At 44.1% G+C, this 27706-nt stretch overlaps 1 protein-coding gene across 1 annotated transcript in view; it reads right to left on the reverse strand.

Annotated features, from left to right (window-relative positions):
• Window positions 1-4143: 4143 nt before the first annotated feature.
• Window positions 4144-27706, reverse strand: part of SATB2 (SATB homeobox 2) — a 127969-nt gene continuing 104406 nt past the window's right edge. The window contains exon 10 of the mRNA XM_062498186.1: window positions 4144-5174. Within this exon, the coding sequence (XP_062354170.1) occupies window positions 4719-5174 (456 nt within the window). The 3' untranslated portion in view covers window positions 4144-4718. The remainder of the gene's footprint in view (window positions 5175-27706) is intronic.

Raw genomic sequence — 27706 nt, forward strand, 5'->3', positions numbered from 1 at the left:
GTTTCAAGGGTGGCCTGCATTTGCTGGTCCCTGTAGGCTTTGTCACACTGCCTGCTCCCCAAGTCTAAGGCTGCCAGAGTCTCTCCCCTGGATGACTTGGCTTGTGCTATTTTGTGTTAAAACTGGTATGTTTTTTTAATGGCTATAAATAAGTTAAAACTGCATCTTTAATTAATCACTGCACTTTATATTGTAAGTGGAGATTTTTTGTAATGATTCGTGTATGATTTTAAGATGTCATTTGCTCACTGTCAGATGTATCCAGCTTTTATCCTTCTATGTTTAACAGGTTCAGGATGGAAACAAAATTTCATCAATGAGGCATTTGAATCCATTTAGTCTAGACCAAAAAACTGGTTATTAAGTAAGTGGAAAGGTATTGAGTGGATACTTTTATCTAAGCAACAATGAACTTGAGACACTAGTCAGTACGTTAATCATCTTAAAACTAATCTTCATTTTAAACTAATCTTAATATGTTTATTTTTCACTGACACAGGTTTGAAATTGGAAGTACATATGTCTGGATGACTAAAACATGAACAACAAATAGGAACAGCAGCATTTATAGAGAAGTAGAAGCATTAATAGAAATATTTATGCTATAGCAGCTATTAAATGATTTTTTAATTTTTTTTTTTTACGGTTTGGAAGAAGAACCCATATGTTTATAGGATTTTTTCCCCCCAATTAAGATATGTGTGTATGAGTGTGTCTTTCTCTAAATATTATTTAGCTACACACACACACACACACACACACACACACACACACACACAGGGCTGATGTATAAAATTCTCTACCAGTGAAGTGAGAGCTGCTTCTCCTTTAGTTTCTTGTCCAACTGGCAGGCAGAAAGGACACCCAATCCAACACCATCAGCACCTGCAGGTGCAGTTTTCAAGGCCAGGTTATGCCCTCTGTCACCTCCCATGCCCGTGAAGGCCAGAGGAGCCCCAGCCTCGGGGCATAAGGGTTCAGAGCAGAGGCAGCAGAGGCAGGCAGCAGATCCGGCCGTGCCAGCAGAGCGCTCCGGTGGGAAGGGCACAGGAAGCCCAGGACCCCTCAGAGGTGAGTGCAGGGACTGCACTGTGCCCGCCGGTGAACAGCACTCCACAAATGCTGCAGTGCACAGCTTCAGGTGCCCGGACATTCCCTGAACACACAGGAAGATGCTTGGTTTTATTTGGTCTCGGATTAAATACACGTGGTATGCAGGTGGCTGGGTACACAAAGATGTGGTTATTTCTTCACCCCCCCCCCCCCTTATTTTTTTTTTTCTCATGAGAACACATAGATATTTTCTATAGGATATAAATAACCCACAAAAAAGGGAAGAACTGTTGTATTGGAACTATAGAAAAATAGTAAATGCTTTTAAAAATTGCTCTACCTCAGTTCCTGGACAACTCAAGTCTGATGTGCAGTATATTATTTGTTGGCTAGGATTGAATCCAGCCACTTACCACTTTGTTAGCTTAAGAATTTTGAGCAATTTTTTCCATTTATCTGTATTCTCCCCAAAAACATTTCACACATTTCTCAGATACATCAATCCTTCCGGCATTCCTCTACACACTCAGTAGGATGCCCTGCTATAAATATAATAAAGCCTTTTATTATGTCCATTAACTATGGACATGTGTGCTCCAAAAGTTTCCTGACACGCAGTCATTTGTGGCTTTTTAATTATAAACAGAAAAAAAAATCTACCAGCAAAAGAAGACAGCAGACTGGAAGTGGATATTTATGGGTGTGCTTTGAGTTTATTCTCTGACAGGCTGAGGGCACCCCCACCCTCCTGACCCCACCAGAAACGCCCTGTGCAGGCACCAATGCGTGCACAGAAAGCCACTAACACAACAGGTCAGTCCTGGTGATACACATTTGTCACCTGTGCCACTCCAGGGGGCTTCTGCAGGTTTTCAAGACCCAGTAACACCAATCAAACCTGTTTTCAACAGGCAAATATGCCCCATCCTTCTTGCAGACCTTGTTCCATTTGAACTCAGGAGAAAAGAAAAAAGGCCCAGTAAATTACTTGACAAATTAAGTCATATTTATTGAATGCGTTTTATTTCAACAACCAAAAAATTCTAACAGCCTAACAATGCACATAAGTTAAAAATTAATTATCACTTAGTGATAACGAAGATAAAGTTGATTTACATGGAAAAAATGAACATTTACAATATGTTAATCCTTATTCACATTGTTGATACCGCAATAAAACACAATTTGTTTTTTTTATTTTTTATTTCACAAAAAAGGCGGAAAATTGTGCTTTGTTAAGAGGCACTACAAGAAAAGTTTCTTTCTCCAAATAGATATTATATGATGGATATTGAATAAATAGACATATATGCATTGTAATTCGCAAAGTTCTGGCAAGACCACAGGCTAAAATGCCCACAGATTCACTTAGAACCACTGCAAAATTGGCAGTGAAATTAAAAATAAAAAGGCAAGACTCAGCATTGAAAAAATACCTAATAAAATTTTTGGTTGAAGTGTAAAAGATACCAAATGTTGATGCCATCATCAGATGAACAACTCACGTAGCTTGGCAAAATTCAGTTTCCTTTCAAATGTATGGAGTGATTTCAGCTACAGGATAAGAAGACAGTTTTGAAAGCATAGCTCTGAGAGAAACATAAAGCAGCAACCATCGAAATTCTGATTAAAGCTGCAGCATACTACAGAACTAAAGGATGAAGAGCAAAAGGGGCATTAAGTAAGCAACCCACCATAATTTTGCAAAGGTATATGAAATTTATGCAGAGATTCTCATGTTTCAAACATTAGCTCTGAAAAAATCTCATAAAAACTCCAGAGGTTACTGAGCAGCTAGAATTAGCTTGTATTGCAACGTCTTCTCCCTGTATATTGTCTGTTCTGAGTAAATATCTACACGTAGAGGTTTGTTTTTCATTTTTAACTCCTACCTTTTATACCTTTCAAATATATAAATAGTATTAACAGTTATCTTACATTGCCTGGTGTAGTAAACAGAAAGTAACTTTCAAAGTGATATTGCGTGAGGTCTTTGTCAAGATGACAAGAAAAGCCCATGTGAAAAAAAGGAAGAAAAAAGCCAGAAGCTCTGTCGGTACCATTACAGCCGCAGTGTACAGGCGTCTGAAATCAATCCAGCTGCAAGGTGAGGTCTTTGTCTCAGAAATCATTGCACGGAAGTGAAAAGCAAATGCTACTTGGCGTCTCTCTGGACAGGGAGCCTCAGAGCGGGCGGATGCTACGGCAGAACGCAGCTCTAGCGCTCAGGCCATCCGAGAGTCAGTCGGGGCTGGCTCCGCTCTAAGTTCCGTCGCTGCTGCCTGGGTGCTGCGGAGCCTTCGCCCCGCAGGGCTGGGAGGGCAGCCGGGGCCGCAGGGAGCGGGGACCTGCGGCTGGAAACGCTTCATTGCACTGGCACAGGACACGAGGAAGCCCAGCTACGACAGAAACAGACACGGGGCAGGCTGCGAGGAGGGCGAGCGGCAAGTCAGCAACGCAAGCCCTGGGGCTCTCAGCGATTTACCTGCGCGGGATTCTCGGGATTGTGGGATTTTGTGTCGCAATGTAACTTTACACGTGCGTGTGTGTGTGTGTCTGTGTGTGTGTGTGTGTCTGTGTGATTGTGTGTCTGTGTGATTGTGTGTCTGTGTGCGTGTGTGTGTTTCACTTCAGTATAAACAAAAAGCAACAACAACAAGGAAGCTTATAAATTTTAAGATCTGAAACAGAGAACAGGTAAATAAAATCCACGGTAAAATGTGGTTGATAGTATGAATTCCATACATTGAATCTCAACACATTTATCTTTTTTCTCTTTCTATAAAGACCTCGTTAATGGACAAGTCTTCTGTGCACTGCATTTCAGCTTTAGTCATTCTGAATCCCATGAAAACTCATCTGTTCACTACGGAAAGGTCTATCTGGAGAGTGGAACATGCTGTATCCTTTAAAGTGTGCACTGTGTTCAAAGTACTTTTAACTTACTAGTTTTCTTTTTAAGGTGCCCTGATTTGTTTTTTCCATTTTCTCTCTTTTTTTCCCTCTCTTTTCTGTTTTTGGCAGTGTTGATTTATGTCTTTAAATACCTCAAAAATTACCCATCAAGTTGCCAGATAGGAAGCCATATAATAATGAAAAAAAAAAAAATCAGGGATAAACATAGAAAATAAATAGGAATTCAAAAATAGTCACCACACCCTGAGAGGAGGCGGCAGTTTATCAAAAAGCCAAAGCAACTCATTGTGAAGTGGTTTTAATAAGTCTCCTCTTTAAAGAACTCATTTCACAGTCTATACTTTCAGGTTGAAAAGTTCCGTCCCATGCAATTTAATATATATATATATATATATATTTTATGTAAATATATATATACACACACAAAGTTGTAAATTTCCTTTCACTGATTTCATAGGACTTTTTCTTCCCATTTACTTGCTAGCTGTCCCTCTCATAAGTGCAAGATTGAAGAAGGCATAATCCTATGTGACTACAACGATTGCTTCAGTCAGATGTAGGAAGTGTAACACTCGAGTGTCTGTGTCAAGGCAATGTCTGATTGGGCAATGCTGAATTCATTTGCTTTGCACATAGATCATGCGCAACGGAAACAAACAAACAAAAAGGAAAACGAGGAAAAAAAAAATCAAAAATAAAACCAGAAAATCCTTGGATCAATGTATTGCTTTCTGCACTCCTATCTCACATTATCTCTGGTCGATGTCTGCTGGAGCCGCCTTGCTTTTGTCGGGATTCTCCTCCTCAGCCTCCACTTTGTACATTTCCTCAGAGCCTTCCTCGCTGTCGTTCTCCTCCGACTCCGTCAGCAGCTCCTCATCCTTGTACTCTGCCACATCAACCACCGTTCCCAAGTGCTCTTTTAGCTTCCCGTGGTGCTTCACGTGGTAACGCTGGTTCTGGAAGAATTTGATGATGGTGTGTTTGGGGAGATCCAGCTGAGCAGAGAGGGTGTGGATGGCTTCCTGGTCGGGGTAGAGACCCACATCGTGAATAAAGCTTTGAAGGATACCTAGAGCTTCCAAGGAGATCTTGGTACGGGATCTTGGCTTTTTGGCACAACTGTCCTCTGCAGGTGGAGGAGGAGCCTCTTCTCTAGGTGGGGAATTCTCCTTGGCAGGCTGGGACTGCTGTCTGTGCAGCACCTATAAGATCAAACAGACACACACTTCACATGCTGACCTCCTCTGTGGCTGACATAAGGGCACTTGTACAGGTCTGCACACAGGACCTACTTTGTTCTGGTCAAGAAAAGTACAATTAATATGCATTGTCCACTGCCCCTCTCACCTGTAAGACGGCTACATCTATCTGCACATCTACAAACTGAAAGGAAGAAGTGATATAAAAGGCAAACAATATAAAATAAATGTAAACCCACAAAATAAGAAAGAAATACAAAATGTGAGTAATAAAAAGAAATATAAAATAGCCATAATAAAAATTAAGTCAGAAGGTATTACAGTCTTATCGCCATGGTGACTGGCCAGTTGTCACATCTCAGAAAAGTCGTTCTCCTGCTTTGCTCCTCTTCTCCCCATTCTTGTTCCCTCTCATCTTTTCAGGCTAGACACTTTGACCATTTCTTCAAGATTTCAAGTACCACAAAGGCCTACACACATGTGGGATTGTCAAGTGCTACTTTATGAAAAATGATTTTGCATTAAAACCCATCACAGCTACTTTATGGAAGAAAAATAAATAGCAGAAATGCAGAGATTTAAAATTTCCCTTCTCTCAAGAGAGACAGCATAGTCAATTCAGTTGCTTGACATAGGTGGCTTTAATGTGTCTCCTGAATGGATTTCTCTGTATTACATCTGTGGTAATTTCACTAGTTGAGGAGTTCTGAGTTCAAATAATAATAGCCCTCCATTCTGAGACACCCTCTGGGCAAACACACTTTGCAGTCTTGTAACAGATTTTCACCCACAGTATCTCCTTTTGGGCAAGTTTAAAGAAAGCATATGTAGCTCTTAATCTTCCTAACAGCCACTTAAAATGACTAAGAAAAGGCCTCGTGCAGCCCTTATTCCAGGGGAAAAAATACCTGCTCTGAATTGTTCAAAACACACAGGAGCTCCATATGCTTTCTTTCAAACCAAACCTATACAAGGGAGATTAACAGAAAAAATCCCTTACAGAATTGAGGGCTGTATTTGCCCAGAGGTTTCTTCAGATGCAGGGCAATAATTATTAGAGCTTGACACTCAAAGCTAACAAAATCAATATGGATAACTCTGTTTTTCCACAGGTAAGAGGGAATTCTGGCTCTTTATCCAGGAAGAAAATGTCTTTGTTGCAAACTGTAATATCCAGAAAATCAACCCTACATTAAAGTACTCTAAAGGAAAAAAAAAAAAAACAAAAAAAAAACCAAACAACAAAACCGAGGATAAATAATGTAAATGTGCTGAGAACTTGCACTGAATTTCACACACAACACAGCGAGCCCCCAGTAAAATGCTACACTAGTCAAGTTATTACCGCAAGAGGGAAGTCCGCTGTGCAGTATCAGCCCGCGACACGAGTAAATGAGAAGGCTCTGTGCCGAAGAGCCTTTATCATTTCCTTCCTCAAACGCTCCCGCCACGACGATTTGTAACATCAGCGCTCTCCAGTCCCAGCTTTCGGGAAGCGGGTCGCAGTCCCCAGGCACTGGCCAGCGCAGCGTGCCCGGGAGCTGAGCCCGCGGGGATGCTGTGACAGGGACCCGGCTGCGCCCGGCCCGGCCCCGGCTCCCCGCGGGGCTGCAGCTCCCCGGGCACAGAGGCGGGACCCGGCACCGCGTCCCGGTGCCCCGGCGAGCGAGGGCTGGCAGCGCAGGGACACGGCCGCACATCCTGCTGCTGGCAGCGCTGCCCGCTGTCCCCACGGGCACGGCCGTGCCGGCACATCCCAGCGAGGAGCAGCTCCGTACCGAGAGCCCGGAGCAGGTGCCGGCCCGGGACCGGCCACCCCGCGGGCAAGAGCTGAGGCTGGGCAGAAACACGGCAAACTTGTTTCGCTGCCAACATGAACATTTTCCTCCTAAGCACGTAAAATACTGAGGGTGCCATAGAAATGGCTCACCAAGGAGCGGGGGGAAAGGGGGAGCTCAAATGGAAATGACAGATACTCTGGTTTGTTTTATTACATCGCTTGCAATAAAAGAGCATCGCGTTCCAATGAATGGAATCGCTCAGCTGCTCTTTGAGGATTTCTTTTCTGTCCATGGATTGCTTTCAAAGAGCAGGGCTGACGTTTCCAAATAGAGGGTTACAGATGAGGGTGGGATCCGTACCTACGTCAGCAGGGAGCACTGAAAGCAGCAGAGCCCAGGATCGCTGGCTCCAGCCAGGCACCAAGCCCCACACATTTGTCACACAGACCCTACCTAATCCCCCCCTGTTGTGGCTTTCTGGTCCTGTCCCCTGACAAAGTAAGGCCCAGAACAGCCAAAATCACAAGGATCTAACACCACAAATAAACTGCCAGGGAACTTACAGACAGCGTCACACAGAAAGCTGCAAGCATTGCTAATCAGAAGCTGGATTCAAGTAGCATCTAACAGAGATAGAATCACATCCAGAAAGGGTGAGAATTATTCAGTTCGTTCTTGCTGGAGTTGCAAGGGGGCTTTTTTTTCCCTTTTCAATTGACAAATAGCATGAGAAATGATCCAGCTTGAAAAATGTTACAAGACTTCCAATCAAATATAATGATGAAAAAACCCAACAATATGGGATCGGCAGCAGTAAAATGTTTAATTTGAAGGAGACGAAGAGATGCCTACAGCATCTATAAAGCAATCAACCAAAGAGAAGGCTGAGTACAGGAGGCAAGAATAATTTCAATTAACCCTTCCTTTTCCAGAGTGACCTCTCCACCTTTTTGAGAAGAGAAAATGCAAAACCTGGGCGTTACCAGTGTAAAATACTAGAAAAAGGTTGTATTGTATTTCACCTCCGGTTACTTAGGTAATGAAAGAAACGAAATCATCTCTTATAACAGATGAATCTCATTATTTTACTAACTTCTGGGGGTTTCCTCTGGATGGCCAGTAGCATTAACAAAGGATTTCAACCACACTATATTTTTCAGCAACAGAACTTTAGCCGTATACAGAGAGATGGATAAATGCACAGGATGTCCTTCAGATCTGGGCTGTGATCAGTTTTGCAATTCCTTCTGACAGGATAGGCTATTTACGCCTTTTCTATGCAAACCAGATCAACTGCTGAGCACACAGTACAAGATGAAGTCTAAATTACCTTTACATTAAGTATTTGCTCTAAACTACACTTGACTGATGAGCATGCTGGCCAGTTTGAGTGATTGGCTTACTTCATGTCTGGCTCTGCATGCCACAGCCTCACAGAGGAAATGGACCATTCTTGGAGCTCCAGATTTTCAGACCTTGGGTCATTTTCAGGCTCCTACATTTGCAGGTAAAATTTCCAGCAGCTTCACAAATAGTTGTGCACACCCTGCCATATCGCTTTGGGGTTTGGGTCTTTCCTTTTCCCAGGAAAAGGGAAGAAGGGTGCACTTTGTAGCACAGATGCTCCACTCTCCCCTTCCCCACTCCCATTTCCATCCCCCATGCCCTTCCCCACTGCTCCCCAGACACAGGTGGAGCAGCCTCCTCCTCCTCCTCCTCCACAGTCAGCACCATCTGGAGCTGACCTCCCTTCCCCTTCCTGACTTCTCATCTACTTTCAAATCAAATGTGAAGATACAGATTTCTTTCCATGCCCAGAGGATTTATTCTTTTCATTCCTTCAAGAGATTTAATTTTTAAACTATATGGGTTTAAAAGTACCTTTAAGGCATGGTATGGCATGGGTACCTTTCAACATTTGAGAACAGAGCATCCCTGGAAGATGCTGCTTCATGAAGGCTCATTCAGGTAGACTTTCTCCTCACAGACAAACTTATCTTTTTGAAACAAATTCACCAGCCCTGGTAGAAAGCTTGCAAGAAAAATGACAGTGATGAAGTTGACTTTAAATGATAAAGTGACTGGTCTTAGATCGCCCTGTACTGAAATATGATTTGAAGGCCACAATGAAAAGCAGCTGGAAGCCATATGTAAAATATAATAGTACATGCCTCCAGGGAAGGAAGTGAGATATTGAATGATTAAATTCAGGAGAATATATAATGTAGTGTATCATTATGGGAGTGATCAGGATTATTTGTACTAAGCTAAGGGTTTGTGGTCTATCTAAAATCCAAAGCCAAGAATTATCGGGGGGAAGGGGTTGTTGCACTGTTTTACATGTACCCACTCCCCATGCCTCCATCTGCCCCCACAGGAGAAACCTGACTTTGGCATTCCCACAGAAAAGAGAGGTGAGCGAACCCAAGCTGAAAGATGAACGTCATGGAATTGCAGTCTGTGCCTGTACTGCATTTAATTTTGGCTGGATTCACTATGCCACTGATGTTTGTTTCCATTTCCACCCACTTTCTAGCTAGAACTACACATGTGACATTGGTGAGTGGCTAAGGGAGCCAAGCAGGATGCTCGAGCAGGAACACACACACACACACACACACCCACCCACCCACCCACTCGGGCACCACCAGCAGTGAGGCACCAGCTGACAACACTGGCTCTGTGACACATCACCCTCCACTGCCCTGGACAGCCTTTTCAGCACACTGCAATCAGGAGCTGCATTTCTACGTGAAAACCCCAAGCTCTTTCATTTCCTAGTGTGGTTCTGTCCTTCCCTTTGCAGAGAGGATCAGTCATGTGAGCTCCTTCCCACTGGGATTTGCTGAGACAACCAGGTGCCCCTTGGTAAGAGAAACACCAAAAATGTTTCATTCTTCAAAGACTCTGCATTTGCAACAGAGACTGCCCTTGCTGAACAGACACCACCTGGCTCGGTGCACAGACAGCACGAGCACTGACAGGTACCTTGATGGCATGTGGTAGACAACATCAGTTTTGATAACCTGAACCCACAAGGAGCAAAGTTGAATGGATTGGCCTTCTCCTCTTTGCCAGTGGAGGTTTAGGTTGGATATTAGTAAAAGGGTTGCAAAGCATTGGAACAAGCTACCCAGGGAAGTGGTAGAGTCACCATCCCTAGGGGTACTTAAAATATGTGTAGATGTGGCATGCAGAGACATGGTTTAGTGGTGGACTTGGCACTGGTGGATTAATGACTGGATTCAATAATCTTACAGGTCTTTTCCAAACCAAATCATTCTACCAATCTATTCTCGTGGTGGGAAGGGGTCTCACCTTTCAGCTTTTCTTCTCCTTCACATTGTTCTCACAGCCAACCACAACACTGTATCACATCAAGGACTTCTATGCCAAAGACATCAAGATTTTAGCCTGCTTAAGGATCCCAAAATAAAGCCAGAGAGAACAGACACATACTAGAAAATATAGGTCCAGAACCTTCATTTCCATACACCTAACACCAGTCATCTATTACTGCCCTCACAAGCCTTCAGGGCTCATCAGCAGGAGTTGCCACAAGTCTGACCCCATGCAAAAACAATTCACCACACCCCTCCTGTCAGCAAGCCACTGGAAAAGCTCCTTCCCCATGGCCAGCTGAACTCAAAGGCAGGGCAGAAGAGAGGCTTAAACAAGGGCTTCAGCTGCATGTCCCTCTCACCAGAATTGCAGGAATAATCTGCAGGAGATTATCTATTCGAAAAAAACAGCCTTACACACCCTAGCCCTGGTCTCTCTTCACATATAGAAACGTGCAAGAAGAGAAGAGAGGCAGCAGCTGCCATAACCAGGCCTCCACCCTGACAGCCTCCCAGGCCGGGGCTCACAGGGGTAAGAACATTAATTACACACAGTCACTGTGCCAAGACTCTTTACAGGTTTCTAGGAATGTCTGTACAAGAAACTGTAGCAGGAGTTACAATTTGCACCTGTGTTCATTTCTTTCCTATTAAAAATGTGGTTTTTAAGACTACTCTTTTTTCTTCCCTTGCAAAAATATATTCATTTGTGTGAACACTGCAGCACTAGTCACAGCACCAAAGGAAGTATTTTCTTTGGGCTCATTCTCAGAGTGATTTCACACCTTGACACCATAAAGCTGTGTTAAAGACTGTGGTTTAGTTTCCTTGCTTTTCTTGGATTATACAGTATCCTAAGGTCAAAACTCGGGGAAATCCAAAACCGTTATTAAAAAAGAAAAAGTATCTATGAAGTGATGACAAATTGCAGACGACAGGTGTTACATTACATTTTGACTCCAGGCAGGTTTAATATACTTTAGTTTCCTTTTACAATTGCCCTTAGCAGGTACTGTTATCGGTAAGGGATTTAAAAAAATATATGGTACTCAATAAAAGAAGACCGTGTCAAAAGAAATCAATATGAGCGTGCAAAATGGTAGGAAGTCAGACATGGATAAATACGTTCACTTTCATCTGACTTCAGCCTGAGCTTCTTTTAATTTTCTAGCTCAAATGCTGGCCGCACATCCAAATGCTGGCTGCATTTTCCTTTGCAGCTTAGTAATTGCTTCACAAGAGTAAACACCCTTATTAGAGATAATTACAGTACCTGTCTGTGATATGATGTACTCCATCTCATGAACGCCAGACCAAACCAGCCAACGAGAACTGGTGGCTACACCACCTCGTAAGCCAGCAGCCCTGGGTCCCATTCATTTTGTCTGCAAAGACAAAGCAGTCACACACCAAAAAAACCCAAACCAACCGAACAAACAAAAACAACAACCAAACCAACCAACCAAACAAACATTCATGCCTTTCCTGCCACCCTTCATCTGCTCTTGACCACCAGTGGAGCCAGAATATCAGATCAGACAAATCCTGTGTCCTAAATCTATGGGCTCTGAGGCGCAAGTCCCACTCCAAGCTTCACAAAAAGGGACTTAGAGAGGACTCTTGAGGAGAGAAATGAGTTCCACAGGGAACCAAAGTCAAAGGCAAGTTCGGTTTCCAGGCTGGAATGTAAGCTGGTTGAAGTGATTCATTTCAACATCTTTGCAGCACACTTGCCACATGCTTCTCTTTGCTTTATGGCAGCTGCCTTGCTCAAGGGCAGGAAATAGGCAGGGATTTGAAAGCATGGCAAGACACAACACCCAGCCTCTGAAACAGCAGCCCCATCCTGCGATTCTCCAGAACCAAACTATCAAAAACAGTCAAAAAGGTGACAAAACAGACAATAGAAATTTTAAAAAGAAGAAAAAAGCCAAAAAACTTTCAGTTGTATGTTGCTTTTGGCATCCCACACAGAGGGGTAAGCATAAGCAGAACAGTTACTCTTGACTTGGAAGGTGGGGGGAAGGTGTCTCTCCCCCTCCCCAGCACACACTGCTCCCATTAATGCTTACAGGAGCTCACCATGCATCAGAGCAAATCCACCACAAAACATTTTTAAGTGCTATCATCACCGGAGATAAAATTCAAATTACAGCCTGATTACACTGCCCTGCTAAGAGGCCACATGTGCAGCCTAACTTGCAATGACAACTTCAGATGACCAGATAACTTTGGGACAGGTCTAAGAAGTTACTGTAAAACATCTGTGCAGAGGAATCTTTCCTTGCCTTTGCTTTCCTTTCAAGAAGCTGTGGCATTGCTGTCTGCACAGTTGTTTGAAGAATGTTTACAAATCAGCTTGACAAAGAGAAAAAAAACTTCTGCCACCACTTGACCACAATCATGATCTTATTCTTCAGTAATGCGTGGTTTATTTCCCTTTCCTGATCTCTGTTAATAGACAGCACGTGCCTACACAATAGCCACTATTTTGTCTGTATAATGTTAAAAAAATAAATCAGAAAACTCTGACAATGCGGAACAGTGTCCCGGTGTTTCCTGGGGTAACTGCTCTCCCTCGAATGCTAACTGAACTCTTCCCACAAAAGCACAGGCACAACTTTCATTGCTGTGCAAGTGCCTGAGAACTGGCTGATTTTATGGGGCAGCATAAATGAACTCACGCTGACGAACATTCATGTATTAGCTCTGAATTTCCCATCTTGGGCTGGCCCAAGCCAGATCCTTAGGTTCACTGCGGAGTAGCTGCAAGCAGCACGGGTATGTCTTTCTCTCCCCTCTGGCTGCAGCCTGCAGCTCAGCCAGCAGCCCCTGCCCAGCCCTCAGGTGGAGCCAGCGCACACCTCCCGCGTCCACGGGCACCCGGGCGGATCCATTCCGGCTGCTGCTGGCACAAACCAGGGCGCTGGTGACAGAGCAGCCCATGCAGTCAGGAAGTGTTGCACAACCTCGCTGCAGACTCTCTCCTAAAGGCACTGGTGATGGATGGCTCCATTGTCTGGGGATGGGGCATAGCCAGCACAGCTGGCACAGGGGCCAGCTTGCTGCACCCCTGGCAGGCAGCAGGACTGTGCCGGCCTTGGAGAAGCCACATGAGTCTCTGTTGCCTGTAACCTGTGGTAGCAAGGCAGCCTCATCCATGAGGGAAAAAGTAACAGCAACGGGCTCAGAAACACCGCCCTTCTTCGTGGTGATGCTAAATAGAGTCCCCTCAAGTGGGACTTTTAACGTCTGTGTGCACCTTAAGGGCCACAAACCTTCTGGTTAGCACTCGCCTTCTCCAACACAAGACCGTGAGCTTTGTGGGCCTCTGACTTGCCTCTTCTGTGCTTTCTCTCACAGCCCTAGCAAGGCTCTCTGAGGTGCTGTGGTGTGCAGAGCTTTGCTTAGCACTTCCCACATAGAGCTTGAGCTTGATTGTGGCTGAAGAGAGGGTCTGCCAAAGATTTCAGGTCAGTTCTGCGTTTCCCCATCCCAACCCTGATAATCCTAATGAGGAGCTGGCAGAATGTCACAGCAACTAAGGAGGCAACAAAAGGGGTTTTGGTTTGGTGTTCTGCAGACAAAACACTTCAGGTGTCCTCTATGCTTTCTTGTTTAATTACCACTACACATGGTCTCCTTTTCTTTTGAAAATCAGAAGAGTATTTGTGGGCAGTGTGAGCAAGATCTTCCCTGACAAGCACCAACCTAGAGCCATGCTTAAGGTCAAGCTCTAAACCCCTAACTACGATGGCACGAATGGCGCCACTATAATCACACTGTTTTCCAGTTACTCAGACCAGGAGTAGGCACAGCATTATTTCAGGAAGGATATGTTTGGATTAGACACTGGATTCTGATGGGAGGTAATTATTTGTCCCATCAAACTGTTTTAGGTCCTTACAGATGGCTATTTGGGGTTTCAAGAATACCCAACTGTACTGCTAATTTTTACAATGGGAGCAGTTAGAAGTCAGGAGAACCTGACTGTTATGGTTAGTGAAAATAGCAGATTTGTGCTGATAAAACACTACTCAGCATGTTTTTTGGCTTTTGAGATGTAACCACCAATGCACTTAATAACAGGACTTGTGCAAACTATACTGTGTGAATCAAACACATAAAAGTATAAATATTCCTTTTTTTAGAAAGCAAGTCTTAAAAAGTGCATTATAATCAACTACCGTGGTAAAAGCAAAATATTCAGTATTACCACACACGCAACTGGCATTATGTGCTTTATTATATCCTTAGCTTGAAACTGGGTAAATAAAAATCAAATGACCAAAGTACAGTTTCCTGCAGAGATTAGGTCACTGAAGACAGGATGCCTCAGAGAATTAGATCTGAAATCCTTCATCTTCCTGATTAGGCTCTAGAAAAGGTGGGCATGTGTAAAAGACAGAGGAAGCTACCCTGGCACCTCACTCCCATGCTGCTGAGCTCCATGTCTCTGACCTGTACCTATTTTACAGACTCTGGATGCTGGTAGAAAATTACAGAAAGTCAACAGCACGTGAAGTTTATATTCACAGTTTTTTAGTACATTTTTAATAAAACACTTTAATGTAAGGCCAGAGAGGCAGTATCAGAACAAAGCAGAAGAGGACACTGTTATGGCCCTGGTCCCATCCAGCTTTGCTGCTGGCTGCTGTGGGGAACTCCATGGACTGCTCTGTCCACAGCTGGCTACTCACACTGGTCATTGCAGGGGTAAAGCTCACACTTAACACAAAGCTGCAGCTACTGTAGGTCTGTGTGCAAGGAGCCCCAGGCTTTTGCTAGAAATGCAAAACACCATTCTTTGCTTCAGTAAGGTTGGGATTGTGTGGGTACTTTTTTCAGTCAAAAATCTTTTGGTCAAAAATGTTGACTGAGTGACATCAAAGTACTGACTAAGTAAAGTCTACTCAGCCAAACTGTTTGCCTGGGGCAGCAGAGGGGTGAATAATCTGACAAAGTTCAAGCAGTTGTTTAGGCATTTTCCATGAAACAGCATATTCTCGTTGCTTTTATTCAGAACAACTTTTTCTCCTCGAATTCTTCCTATTTTCCTTCAAAGCATGTTGCTTGTTGCTCTAAACTGCCGCAAACCTTTTTTTTTAATTTGAACTGAAAATAATAATTTAGAAAGGACCAACATATTTTTTTTCTTTCAGCATTTCAGAAATGTCAGCAATCCCTTTCATTCAGCTCAAGCAGTTCTATAGCTCTAGGCTGTACCACCCAGGAAAGAGCAGCTCAGAGCCATCTATCTACCCACCTACCTCTTTCACCATCGTATTTGCTAAGGGTTGTACTGATGGGATCTCTGAAAGAACAAAATGTAATGCAGTTTATAAAAAGAGATGGATGTGAATCCTTTCTATCTCAAAATCCAATAAAGCTTATGATTTTTATTGCATGTGGGAGTCCTTTGGTCAATGTAACACTGATTAGTAGCTTGGCCAGTAAGTCTGATAAACCAGAAAGTACTTCTGAATATATTCTAGTCAGAGACACCTGGGAGCGAAGTGTGAGTGTTGCAGCTGATGGCCCCAGGGTCACACATGTACCTTGGGATTTCTTCACTGGTTCTGTTCTGTCTGGCCATGGTTTTATTCCATTCCCTCCAGAAATAACTATTCCAAACCTCTCTTATCCTTTAATCTTCCTGAAAAGGGAGCATCATCTCAAAACTATTCCCCCTAACCTTTCCAGCAAGCATGAATGAAGGCAAAAGATTTACAACCTGCTTCAGGCGGGGGTCCAGACTGGACTTTGAGAGATCCTGAACATAGCAATGCAGCATTCTTACTCCTCATCTCATTTAAATAAGGGAACACCAAGAAATACATTACCCCAACTCAGCAGTGCTTCCCTGGTGCAAAGAAGGCATAAGAAGTTTGTTGGACACAGAGGGACAAAGAGAACCAAAGAAATGAATCAAAATCAGGGAAAAATTAAAGATTAAAAGTAATAATACTCCTTCCAGCAAACCGCAGTCTGAATGCATGATAAGTGGCTAAAAGACACAATCACTGCAGATCTAGAGACATAAAAATGTCTCCTGGCTGCACGAAGTGTGAACTAAACTTATTCTGATACAGAAGCATTTCCTTCACATGGCAGCTAATCACTGCCATGGGGAAATCCAGACCCTCTGCTGCAAACAAGAGCTGCCACAGCTGACCCTCCCCATCTCGCCTGTGGAAAACACACACTCAGAGTCAACAGTTGGAGGGAAAGGAAGAAAAACCCAAATGTGGCAGACTCGCTAGAAGAGATTTCCACGGAGGTTTCCTCCCCAAACAAGCAGATGGTTTCCAGTTAGTCAGGGTCAGTGACTGCCCGTGTGGTTTCCTGCCTGCTTGCCTTTGTAGCTTATCTGGGCCTCATCAAGATATACAGTCCAAAAAAATTAGAATGGCTAAGTACAGGAATTAGGGAAACGAAATACAAATGAGCTCTGTTCTGCACTTGTGCAGAAGAGCAGGACAATCTATGCCTGCGGGTGGGATGGAGGCAGCAGTGCCAGCCCCTCTGCAGGGGCAGCCATGTGGGGCTGCAGCACTGCACATCTGCAGGGGCTGGGCCAGGTCTCCTTAATGGCCCCGTGCCCCTCCAGGCACCAAAGCCGAGCCTGAGTCCATGCAAAACACCCTCAGCAACAGCCCGGCTGCTTGGGAAACACCCCTGAGGGCAGTCTACAGCCCAGCCTGCTGTAACCCTGCTGCTGGTGCTGCCAGCAGCCCAGCTCCATGGTGTGTCCCCAGCCCAGCTCCATGGTGTATCCCCAGCCCAGCTCCATGGTGTGTCCGCAGCCCAGGTCCATGGTGTGTCCCCAGCACAGCTCCATGGTGTGTCCCCAGCACAGCTCCATGGTGTATCCCCAGCCCAGCTCCATGGTGTGTCCCCAGCACAGCTCCATGGTGTGTCCCCAGCCCAGGTCCATGGTGTGTCCCCAGCACAGCTCCATGGTGTGTCCCCAGCACAGCTCCATGGTGTATCCCCAGCCCAGCTCCATGGTGTGTTCCCAGCACAGCTCCATGGTGTGTTCCCAGCCCAGCTCCATGGTGTGTCCCCAGCCCAGCTCCATGGTGTGTTCCCAGCCCAGCTCCATGGTGTGTCCCCAGCCCAGCTCCATGGTGTGTTCCCAGCCCAGCTCCATGGTGTGTCCCCAGCACAGCTCCATGGTGTGTCCCCAGCACAGCTCCATGGTGTGTCCCCAGCACAGCTCCATGGTGTGTCCCCAGCACAGCTCCATGCTCTGTCCCCAGCACAGCTCCATGGTGTGTCCCCAGCACAGCTCCATGGTGTGTTCCCAGCACAGTTCCATGCTCTATCCCCAGCACAGCTCCATGCTCTGTCCCCAGCACAGCTCCATGCTCTATCCCCAGCACAGCTCCATGCTCTATCCCCAGCACAGCTCCATGGTGTATCCCCAGCACAGCTCCATGCTCTATCCCCAGCCCAGCTCCATGCTCTGTCCCCAGCACAGCTCCATGGTGTGTTCCCAGCACAGTTCCATGCTCTGTCCCCAGCACAGCTCCATGCTCTGTCCCCAGCACAGCTCCATGCTCTGTCCCCAGCACAGCTCCATGCTCTATCCCCAGCACAGTTCCATGCTCTGTCCCCAGCACAGCTCCATGGTGTGTCCCCAGCACAGCTCCATGCTCTATCCCCAGCACAGCTCCATGCTCTGTCCCCAGCACAGTTCCATGCTCTATCCCCAGCACAGCTCCATGTTGTGTCCCCAGCACAGTTCCATGCTCTATCCCCAGCACAGCTCCATGCTCTGTCCCCAGCACAGCTCCATGGTGTGTCCCCAGCACAGTTCCATGCTCTATCCCCAGCACAGCTCCATGCTCTGTCCCCAGCACAGCTCCATGGTGTGTTCCCAGCACAGTTCCATGCTCTATCCCCAGCACAGCTCCATGCTCTGTCCCCAGCACAGCTCCATGCTCTATCCCCAGCACAGCTCCATGCTCTATCCCCAGCACAGTTCCATGCTCTATCCCCAGCACAGCTCCATGCTCTGTCCCCAGCACAGTTCCATGCTCTATCCCCAGCACAGCTCCATGGTGTGTTCCCAGCACAGTTCCATGCTCTATCCCCAGCACAGCTCCATGCTCTATCCCCAGCACAGCTCCATGCTCTGTCCCCAGCACAGCTCCATGCTCTGTCCCCAGCACAGCTCCATGCTCTGTCCCCAGCACAGCTCCATGGTGTGTTCCCAGCACACAGCTATGAGATCTGCAAAGCTCCAGGCACACACACTGGCTCTCCTCATGCTGTGCATGGGAGCAAAGCAGAACTCCACCAGGAATGTACATGCACAAGCTGCCATATGGAAAGGGCATTCTCAAATTAAACCCTGAAACCCAGATGAGATCTGAGCGAAGGACAGTTTCACTTAAAGGAAATGTCTGAGGTCAACCAGCAATTAACTGAAAGGTTCTGATTGAATACACTATTGACTGCGCTCACATCAGACAGCTTCCTGTTTATTATACCTTATGGGCTGTCTAGGTGCCAAGACATTAAGCTGTCAATAATCTATTAATACTAAACAGCTCCTCCCTCCTCACTCCCCCCTTGCAAATCCTCTTAGGCTAAGAAACTGCACTAAAAAGATGGAAATTTTTGAAGTGAGATGGAAATGAGCTTTTTAGGGTATTTCTTTGCTTGGTTCCAGCTGAAAGTACAGCAACATTCATAAACAATATAACACGCAGTCTATAACTACATGGAAAAAAATTGTGTTAAAAAAAATCAGCCATGATTGAGACCATATCCTGAAATCTGGCTTTCTTTTCCAAGCCATCTTTAAACAGTCTAAGCTAAATTTAATTAACAATTTACAACAAGGAGAAAGAAGTTATTTAAAGACAGGCCTACAGGTCCTTAACATTCAGTGTCTGGGAAACAGTTGTATATATAAAAAAAAAAAAGTTTTAATGAATTTAATAGAGAAAAGCACTTTAATTAAATGCTGTCAAAGAGGATTGTATTAATGACTGCACACAAAGGAATTTAAAGCAAGCCAAGTATATTTAGCAAATAGGAAGTAGGCTTTCAGAGGCTGCAACTATTTATGTTTCTGCCATTGCAATGCATCTAGGAGATCGTGTTGCCAATTGCAAGCAGTTATGTTATTAGATATGATTTTATTTATTATGGATTATTAAAATTTCAAATGCTGCAGGGAATACATTTATTTCACTTCCCAAATTAAAGAACAAAGATATTTCCTCCTTGTTCAGTAAGAGGAAAAATAGGAGGAGAAATAAATAATAAATAATAATAATAACTTAGCACTTAACTAGTAAAGTGCTGTCCAGACAGATCTTTTTATGGGGCTTGTTGAGTCCTGAAATTTTAGTGTGTCTCCTTCTTTCTGCTACAACTGGATGGATTCACAGTTGCTACCACAGCTTCCCTCAACATAGCACAGAAAGAGGAGACAGCTTTTACCTCTTATGGGTACAAGGGACTTCTGTGATACCACGCACAGTTCAACCCTAAGAACTACCAGAACTCCAACAAAAGAAATCCTGGCTGACAAGCTTTTGCAAGCAAGACTGAGAATAACAGGGTTTCTCAGACCTAACCGTGAGACGTTGCCATCGCTCATCAAAAGCCAGAACAATTATGGCTCTGCCTTAAGACTTTGTGCACCATGTGCTCACCTTCCTCAGCATCCACGTGACAGGACCTGTAGCAGGAAGGAAGGGGCTCTTCACAACTCTCTCTGCCCACGTGCCTTGGAATCAAGTGTGGCACATCAAATGGGCATGGCCTAGTAAGCGAAAAATGTAGAGCTTCAAACCATAAATCTGAGGAAAAGGCAGCTAGAAAATTCAAGGGTGTCAATACTATTTTGGATTCTAATGGCACCATAATGTAAAACTGAATTTAGTCCCACTGGAAATAAAGGAATGTTTTTTTTAACAAAAATGTAACGAGATGGCTGGGACTGTAATATCCAGGATGTGTTCTGTGATTTACCACATCCTTTTTGCCATATGTAAAAGGTAAAATGTTAATAATGATTTTTAGATTATTCAAATTTCCAAATGTTCCACCAGAGACACCTTATACATGCTTGTATTCCTTTGTTTCTGAACAGCAAATCCTTTTAAAGTCAGGCACCACAATGGGAATTAATTAGTCCCAAATTACTGTTTTTAAAATGCACTTATTTGTAGTTAAGATTTTCATCTTCTCATTTGCAACATGAAAAAGTGAGTAGAACTGGGAGAGAAGTCGTTGGAAAGGAGGCACAAGGGGACACCGACTTCCTTTCACAATGTGAGTGGCATCATAAATGGTGAAGTTTAATTTTCTAAATACATTATCTGATTTTTGTTTAAGACTTTAATAAAAGTCATGTGTGATGTGTGTTGAGAATGTAGCCTTTGTTGTTCCACAGCTAGGGATCTTGCAAACAGCTTCGCTTTGTCTGTGCCAAGATATTTTGGAATATTCTTTGAAACACTGTAAGCATAGATGACTGTGAGAAAAAATATGTGCTACTGTACTTCTGGATACTTGATGCGTGAGAATAGTGCATGCACACAAAAAGCCTTCTCCTTTCAATCTGCCATTCCTGTAAAAGTCCATACAAACATGGAACAACACGCCCAATATACCGACCCTGAAAAATCCACCATATCTCTGCACACGTCACAGTCTCTGGGTATTTCCAACCATTCAGGGGACAGAAAACAAAAAACAAAAAAAGACAAAAAAAAACCAAACCAAAACAAAACAAAACAAGAATTTCTAAAAAAAAGACTGGCCAAGGAGACTGACCATCTATGTCCTGGTCTATCACAGCCTAACTCCCAGCACTGTCCAGAGGCTGCATCATTTCCCTGGAGGATGCTACACAACACAGAAGGACAAGTAGCTCCTTGCTCTTTGAGGGTCAAGCAGTGCAAAGTGCTCTGGTAGCACTATTCTCAATGGTTTCCCTCCCCATGTAATTTTCATGATTTCCTATCTGCAGAAAAAGACCAGCTGCAATGATCCACGGCTCTAACTTTATCCTAATATTTCTGTAGAGAGCCTGAAAATAAAATGTTGCATACAACCAATAGCCTATAAACATTTACATATCTCTGCAGCCTGATACCATAATTTATGAACAAGTGTGGGGGACATAAAGTAATTAGGGAGCATTAAAATTAAATTAAAAAGAGCAATATTTTTAACTGCAAAAATTTTCAAGTGTAAATGGAACAGAGGCTCATCTAGTGGCTTTTCAGCCTTCAAGGTTTGCCTGCTGCTGGCAAGCTTGAAAGGTTATGTGAATTTAAAGAGCTTTATTTAGTGATCTTGCTCTATATGTTTGCTCATCCTCAACCTACTACGGCTCCTTATAACACTAACAGCTTAGCATTTACAATGGGGCCAGGACTGTAAGAAATGAGGGCTAAATCTGGTCAAATTGTGTGTGAAAGGCAAAAGGGTGAGACAACAGGGGCCAGAGCTACAGTGATGTCATTTGCTAAAACGACAACTTGTCAGAGCAACACCAACACAAGCCACCACCCTGCTGCTTACTGCCAAGTCTCAGCAGCGCTAAATCTGCACATTCCGATTTCAAGGGAAGTTTCTGCTTGGAGCATTTTGCCATGGGAGCCAGGGCAGCCCAAGCAGAGCTGCTCTGGGGCAGTCTCACAGAAGATGTACCTTCAGAGTCATCTTTATTGTAAGATGCTGCTGAAGAAAAGCACCGGTGATATTCTCAGGACTCCTTCATGTAAAGAGTTCCACCTCATTCCTGCCCTGTCCTCAGCTGATCCCAGGCCAAATGAAAGCTGTCCAGGAACAGCTGTCACTGAAGTGGCCTCATGGTTTCAAGTTTTGTGCAAATGTGAAAACGATGTACTATTCTGACAATATTAAACTTGCCCACAGGAAAACGTGAAAATCTGCAGTTTACTTGATCTCCCATTTCTAGGGTTAAATGGAACAGCACTAAACCTAAACTAATTTCAGAACAGAGGCAGTTTGGCAAGTACACTCCCCACTATCATTCAAGGAGAATAACGGGCCTAACGTTAATAAAAATCAGCAGCATTTTCAGCCACATTAGATACCCACACTAAACAGAAACAGCTGAGATGGCGCAGTAGGCAGGTTTGGCTGTAGCAGGCACAGCTCAGCTCCTTTCCCTGCAACTGTGGTAACTCAATCACAAGAAGATCTAATGGATGTTTCAGAGTCAAATATAAGGGGGTTGTTGTCTGATTTGTGCCCCTGTTGCCTTTGTTAAACTTGTGCGAAGCTCCTGAACTACTGTGACCCATGAGAAAAATGGTGAGCACCCAGAGGATGGAGAGGCAGAGCATGCAGCCACAGCTGGTGTTTCAAAATGCACCATCTCTGGCTATGGGGCACGGGTACTGAAGAAGCATGAGAAAGCAGCTCAGAAGTGGAAGATGCCTGAGATTTTTGGGTTTTTGCATGTACCACATGCTTTAAAGACAGCTCCTTTACCCTGACCCAAAAACAGTCACACACACAACAGAGATAAATGCAGTGTGAATGGCATTTGCAATAAATATTGCTTTCAGATTTTACACCGCATAGAAAGAGAAGTTATATAGTTTAAAACTTTTTTTCAGTGGTTTTTAATAGTTTAGATTGAAGGTGATACTGAAATTGACTGTTGTCTAATTTTGATAAGAGAAAGAATGAAACTCCAGGTAACTAACAACCAAGAAAGACAGGTATTCTCCACCCACAAAATTCACAGAAATCGTTCTGACACACACTTCCCTCTGTAGTTCTAAAGCAAAGAAAAAAAATAATCCACATGCAACCATCCCAAACCAAAGCTCTGAGCATTTTGAGTATAATGAATAACCTATAACACAGGTTTCTCTTACAGTCCATCTGGGTTTGCTGAGTACAAGATGTGTCACCAGTCTTGACCACCCCTGTCTGAGCAGACATCACATCCAGCCATGGATTAAAGAACTGGGGAGTCCAAAAGCAGTGGGTATCAATCTCTGGGCTGTCTTTTGGGTGCAGAGAAATGATCAAAAAGCAAAACTATCACGGTGCAGTGATTAAGAATGAATCACAGGGCACTGCATCCCCACAAAAAAGTGTGTCTCAAAACAGTAAGGACCACACTCAGGGAGCTAGCATGGTCTGGGAAAGTGACTTTTGTCCAAGTCTCACAGACAACTCAGTCCTAATTTCCAGTGCGCAAAATCCCCTGGTGTAAGTCACACAAACACAGCAAAACCTCACTGTGCACATCATCCTATAGGTCATTAAGCACACCATGTTCCCCTATGGAATAACACAGTTTTGCTTCGCTCATCACCTATGATTGCCTAACTATTATTAATTAATATTATTTTAAAAGAAATTTCAAGTCTCACTGTTTTTTTCATCTGTGTGCCATGCATTATGTAACCCATGAACTCCAAGATGTTATTTAGAATGAGATGTTTCATTAGGAAGCACTACTGTGGTGCTCACCCCCCTCTTTACTACTTCTAGAAAGAGAATATGAAATTAGTTTCACTGGACTGCCATCGCCACTTGCCTTGACCCATTTTTACAAGGGCTCCATGTTCTGCTTTTTTGTATTTCATTGTCACTTTTAAAGTACTCCCTTCTATTCCTCATAAAATTATAACATTAGTATTTCATTTACTTCTGTGGTATGTTATTTTCTGCATATTTAAAAAGAGATCACAATGTTTGCAGTGAATACACAATACAGAAGAGCTTTCCTAGAGCTTTTTACAATATTGTGTTTTATTTACTAATGCTCCTCCATGATTTATGATCTGAACTATTATATATTGTCAGATTTGTCTAAATCAAAGCTTCTGAGAAATAAAAGGGTGGAGAGATGTCATTTTAAAAAAGTGACAAAAGTAACAGTGTATCAGAAAACAACATTTGATTGCTCTTAAATAAGTATGTACCTACGAGCTTCAGATCTACTTGTCAACTTAAGAGAAAATGAGAGGCAAGGTCTGCACAATCTTTGAAGAGAAGGTACTTTGCTGCAGTGGTGGCTCATTACTCCAGAGAAGTGTCTTATCCACCCGGACACTCCAGAGACAACAGCCTGATTCATGGCCTTCCCAACGGAGGCAGGTTTCTCTGCCCCAGCAATTAACAATGAATTAGCACTACATTAAAGTGCCAGGCAAGATGGTTACTCTCTGGAGTGGTCACCTTGGACACAGCACACAAATAGTAGTAGAAGGGAGAGAAATTAGATTTACCGTGTCCCAGCATGTCTGTAACAAACACGGAATCCCTGGCTGGCAATGGGAAGCAGCTGTAGGCACTTGTCAGCATTAACACTCCAGAAAGGTCCAATGCCAGCAAACAGCCAGGGAACGGTGGGATTTAGCAAGGGATAGGAGGTAAGATAGGGAAGGCTCACCTCTGCAGAGCAGGGAGCTAAACACAGAAGTACATGGACCACCCTCTCCAAAGGGATGCTTTGCACACCATCAGGAGCCAGGCCAGGCCAGACCAAAGGGCCAGCCAGGATCCCACTGCAGGTGGTGGTGGAAGAGGAGGAGAACACAGCAAAAATGTAATAATGCTTTCTAGGACACCCTCCCACCCTCCAGGAACCTGTGGCTCAGGCATTCTGTAATTCAGAGGTGATATCCTTATGGCACCTCAGCTAGCAACAACCTCACTGCTCTTCTTAGCAGCACTTTGCTATTACACCACATGGCACAGAATGGAGGGAGATACTCTTAATAGGCACCTCAATTTCCTTAAAAATTGAATGAGAGGCCGTGGCAAGCTCAGCCTGTATGCTCCAACATGTAGGTGTAGCATGGATGCTCCGTAACCAGCATGTGAAGGAAAATCCCCACTCTGACATGTGTCCATATGGTCACACCCAGTGCTGCCAGAGAACACAGCCATGTCACAGAGCCCTCCACAGGGCTCACATTTTATGACTCTTCAGCACAATAACAAACAAATCAGGTATGCAGGGAGGAATTTTTTAAACACTCGGCTTCTACTGTAAACATTATTAATCTCAGAAACAGTAAAATAATTGATTAAATGGATTAATATATGGCTGATGGGAAAAAAAATGGAAGAGAGAAAAATAAAAATCTTTGTTTTTAAAGCCCTGAACCTAAAGCTAAACCATGAGGTGCAGGCTAGTAATACCAAACCAGTGAGGGCAAGAACCAAGCTCTCACAAAGGAAACGACAATCCCTTAAACATGAAGAACCAGCCTGTGTCCAGCTGATCTCCTACAGTACAGCTGGCCCACTGAGCACACCCTGTCTTTTAGAAGATAGAAACCATACCCAGCCTTGGGGGAATACCCTCACTGAAGTGTCCCCAGCCCTGTAAGCAGCAAGAGAACTACACAAAACACATCACAATGATATCTTTGCCTTTTCCAAGAAGCCATACTGAGGAAAAGGCTACAGTACAGCCAAATCTTTTGCCTGGTCATGCCTCTTGTGATGATAGCTAGGATATTCTTCCAGTCTGACGGGGGATGTCCCCAGCCCAGACGGGGTTAAGGCATGGTGGCTGGGAACTCTGGCAGCAGTGTGGGACAGCCTGTTTTCAGGCTCTCCCAGTCTCTCAGCTGAAGCAGCAGGTGAATCAAGCATCAGACAGAAGTTACCACACATACACCTAAGCCATCAGAGAGAAGAGAAAGATGGGCTGGGCAGAGAGAGAGAACAGAGGTAAGATCCTGCCTGCTTCTATGTTAGTTCAGCACCTCCTGTTATTCACAGCACTGCTCCTTGTATCTTCTTCAAAGGACTGTCATTTCGCTATCAAGGCTGCAAGTAAGGGCTTGACTTACAGCAACTTCCCACCAGCAAACCTGCAAAGCAAAGTAGGTCGGTGACTGGAGCTCCTGGATGTTTCTACCCCCTGCTAAAATGCAGCCAGGCACTGTGGCAGACATTCTGCACCCGCCACTGCTTTGAGAAGGAAATGAGAGTTGCTTTCCCACTTGACACTACAGGGGGAATTTCAGACAGGCAGAATGTAATTACTTGGCCTGGAGTTCAGCCAGGAGCAGGGCCCAAGACCCCTACCCTTATGTAAAGTGTCACAAAATCTCCAGTGACTGCAAGTATGAGGACCCCAGCTTTACATCTCTGGCTGCTGTCACTGGTTCTTCATGGCTAATTACCTAATAGTGACCCTTACAGCAAAGCTAAAAAACAAACTTTGTTTCTTGAAACAATTCAAGTCCCAGAAACTGAAAACTACGCAAAAATTATATGTTGTTGGGTATCTTTTGACAGTAGGGAGCAGGTGGACAGCAGACCTCCTGTGCCTGGCACTGGTAGCGTGTCACTCAGAAACCTACTGGGGTTTTTGGATGGGCAAGCATAGCTTTAAAACGCAGCACCCCCAAAACACAAACCTACTGTATCAACTGCATACCAGTCTCCAGAGTTTTGTTGTATGTAGTTGCCAGCTGGTTCCATTTATTTTTCTTCATTTTTCATATTTTGACTGTAATAAATAATTAATCCATGGCTTTGTAACTTGCTGACAAATACAAATGCACAGCATTCCAACACAGTGTAACGTGTCACTCACAAGAGCCAACCTGCATGATGCAGAAAAGTGATGTGCAGAAGGATTTGGAAAGTAGGCTAATCATCAAGATCACTCACAAGATCCCAGGGAAACTTTTTCTGTCCCTTACAGGATATTCCCACTTGCTGTGGGCATCAGAACTGAATTAATATCTTCAAGTCTACAAAGGTCTAATTGTCTTCCCACATGTTAGCTTGGCCCTTTCTTTACCTCTTTGTAGATTCTTGCTTCCAAGATCCCATAAACTTTTTGGGATATGAAGACAAAACTTGCTAAATTAATTACTTAGTGTGCTTCCCCTTCTTTATAGCCCTGAGAACCTGAACCCCAGGAAGCAGTTTTTTTACCTTCAGTCAAAGATAGAAAGGAAAGCAAGGAGAAAGAAGCTAGCAGAAGAGACAAAAGGGACTAAACTAGGTAATAATTAATCTGAATGAGACCTACATGTTTCAAATGGGCAGGACAACAAGACAGAGAAACCTCTCTCCTTTAAAAAAAAAAAGGTGACTAGATAGCTGGCAGCAGTGGTAGCAGCACAAGAGCAGCAAAAAAGAAGAGAGGCTAAATGCCAGGGTTCACAGCAAGAGTAGCAAAGCAGTGCAATCCACCATCAAACAATGGGGAGAGTGAAGGTGGGAGGAGGAACTGCAAGATTATCAGAGAAATGCACAGTACAAACAACCCCCAGAGCGGTCACATAATCTGGCATCAAGTGAATGGTACCAAATGCCAGGGGCTGAATTGGAGGGCTGAAGGGAAGAAGGGCTGCTGTGGAAGAATCTTTTTAGATTGAAGAAATATCTGCTGAGCCTCTCTTGACTATCTATACATGTT

Source organism: Cinclus cinclus, chromosome 9 (assembly GCF_963662255.1).
Source record: "Cinclus cinclus chromosome 9, bCinCin1.1, whole genome shotgun sequence".
Classification (NCBI taxonomy): Eukaryota; Metazoa; Chordata; class Aves; order Passeriformes; family Cinclidae; genus Cinclus; species Cinclus cinclus.